At 43.2% G+C, this 2,712-nt stretch overlaps 1 protein-coding gene across 1 annotated transcript in view; it reads right to left on the reverse strand.

Annotated features, from left to right (window-relative positions):
• Positions 1-2: 2 nt before the first annotated feature.
• The window catches only part of LOC107099392 (calpain-9-like), a gene marked incomplete at its 3' end in the record, with an annotated part of 17,312 nt that continues 14,602 nt past the window's right edge, over positions 3-2,712 (reverse strand). Inside the window, exons 7-9 of the mRNA XM_015397487.1 lie at positions 309-517; positions 92-128; positions 3-20 (exon numbers count right to left, since the gene is read on the reverse strand). Of these exons, the coding sequence (XP_015252973.1) occupies positions 3-20; positions 92-128; positions 309-517 (264 nt within the window). The remainder of the gene's footprint in view (positions 21-91; positions 129-308; positions 518-2,712) is intronic.

The raw sequence follows: 2,712 nt of genomic DNA on the forward strand, positions 1-2,712 counted from the left end.
GGAGGGCTGGGCATCGGGGGCTGCAGGAAGACATTCAGCCTCAGTACCAGCAGAGCCACTAAACATCTGTTATTGTCTGGGGTTTAATTACCTCTGGCAGGTCTGCGTCCACGTTGGTCCCCATCTCTCTGTTAAACAAAACAGGTGTCATCATGAAGTTTTTTAAAAGCTGCTTTAACAGCAACAAAGAGGCCAACACCATGAGGGTCATTTTATGTCAACATGATGTTTAGAAGAAGTCCAGATGTTTCTACTAGCTGTAAACAGTAGAAGTTCACTGGACTCATCAGTGGACTCTGAACACTCACATGGCTTTGGCTGCTTTCTCTGAGAAGATGCGGATGAGGAAGTCGGCCTCGCGGTGGGGCTGGAAGGTGGTGGGGACCAGCAGGTACTTCCCAGGAGGCAGGGTGAAGCGCTCGGACACCTCCCGCATGTTGATGTACGTCCTGCTGCGAGCCTTGGAGGGGTGGTAGCGGAAGAAATCCTTCCCCACTTGGTCGTCATCCTCTGGAGCCTTTATGACCAGAGGGAGAAAGACATGGGCTCTGAGTATAAACGCTAACAGATCATCTTCAGCCCGGCTGAGGTGGAATGATCACAGCATCAAACAGAGTGGATTATTGTGTAGGAAGGATCCTGATGCTCTTATGTCAGTATGGTGCTGTGTCTCCTTCAGGAAGAACACACACTACTCCTCTAACCAAATCTAAGAATCAGCATCGACTTTAATTTGATGGAAAAACATTTTTCAAAAAGCAGAAGATAATGTCAGGAGATCCAGGAGGAAACAAGACTTGCCCAGAAGGCTTAGGATTAGTTTCCTCCTGAAACTAAATGACTGAGTAACTCCAGTAATTAGGTTTTAATGTAAAATTTCTGTGTAAAAATAACTCAGAAAAGACATCCTTTCTTTTTTTTTCTTTTCTTCTTTTTTTCTTTTTTTCCTTTTTCCTCATGGTGAAAAGGATGATGCTCTTATGCATCAGAGTGCTTCACTGTTTATCTCTAACCCAGCAGCACGGGAACATTTTACTCACCTCATACACAGCAAAGCCAATTGTTTCAAGATACAGGCCTTCTGTCATGATGGGTGCACAGAGAGCGACCCAAATATGCAGAACACCACGGACGGACACAGGAGTAAAAGTTTAACAAGTTTATTTTGCACAAGCACACTGATATGACTGGCTCTGGTTCGGGCCTGGAAACTGGTTCACTGGAGTCTGCGTGAGAGACAGTTCAGTTAGCGTTGCACCTTGGAGTTTGATTCCTTGATTGTAACTGATTTGTACCTTGAGGGTTCTTGTAGATAGCTTTGAGAGGGCTACTGTTGGATCTGGAGAGGAGTTGATCAGCAGAGTCCGCAAGCTGCTTCAGCGTCTTACTTCTATTACTGAGCAGNCATCTGCAAACCTCAAACCAATCAGCTGCAGCAGCTGGTTGTTCAGATGCATACCTGCATGCATGGGAGACAGTCAGAGCTTAGATTAAGACCCATGTCTGCATCAATCTTTACAGGGTATTACAGGGTTCCAATACATTTTTCCTGTAAAAATTCCAAACTTCTCCAGACTTAGGGTTTAGCAGTTTGCAGCTTTTTATTTCTGTATTCAAATTTAAAACATTTACAGAGAAATATGAAAAAACTGAAGTTCAAACAGGTGCCTTATCAAACAGAAAATTAATGAACAAAGAAAGACTGAAGGCAGGAAACAAGGAGGTGAGGAAGTAAGGACACAAAAAGGAAATAAATAGGAAATCAGAAAAGGGAATAGGCAAAAAGAAAAACAGAAAGAAGGAAGAAAAGACAATGAAGAGGAAAAAGAAGGTAAAATTAGGGAGGACAGACAGACACAAGGGAGATACCAAGAAAGTAGGTAAGGAAGGAGGAAAGGAGTCACAGAAGGAAGGAATACTCTCTTTTCCTTTTTCTTCCATCTTTTCAGTGAAAACAATGCAGTGAGCTCTGACTCAATACTTTATCTTTTTTAACAAAGCTAAAACTCCAACAGGCTCAGAAATGTGAGCCAGGCTGTATTTTACTGGACCTGCGCCCAGAGAACCAGACTCTGACTCTTTACTGTGGATAATACAGTCTGTTAACCTGACAACAGCCAGATGCATGTCTCACTCCGCCTAGCTCCGCTCACATACATCACATATGTGAGTGGAGCTGGGCGGAGCGAGACATGCATCTGGCTGTTGTCAGGTTAACAGTCTGTAGCTACCAGCAAACATTTCTACCAGGGATGCAAGATATATCAGACTTATAATATCCATATTGGTCAATATTGTTCATTTTTAAGAGTATCAGTATCGATCTGATAAGTTTATCGGGGCTGATATTAAGAACTGCTGTTTGTTTCCATCTAGTTGCTGTTTTCATTGGAGGAGTGGGAGAGAGCGGTCGTATGCTGTTTGTTTAGTAATCTGATGTTAAAGTGATGCAGGGAAGGATTGAAGATGCTTAATTGGGCCAGAGAAGCAATATCAGCAATGTTGGTTTTTTATTTTGTCCAAAAGGTAAGGAAACATAACCTGACAACAGCCAGATGCATGTCTCACTCCGCCTAGCTCCGCTCACATACATCTGGGAACTCGCCATAGGAATTGCCTTTACTGAAGGCTGGGCCTTATCAAAACTCCTTGCATATGATTGGATAAGCCACTTGTCTGTCATCTTTATTGACGTGCTATTTCAACCACTCA

Source organism: Cyprinodon variegatus, unplaced genomic scaffold, assembly GCF_000732505.1.
Source record: "Cyprinodon variegatus isolate N-32 unplaced genomic scaffold, C_variegatus-1.0 Scaffold866, whole genome shotgun sequence".
Taxonomy (NCBI): Eukaryota; Metazoa; Chordata; class Actinopteri; order Cyprinodontiformes; family Cyprinodontidae; genus Cyprinodon; species Cyprinodon variegatus.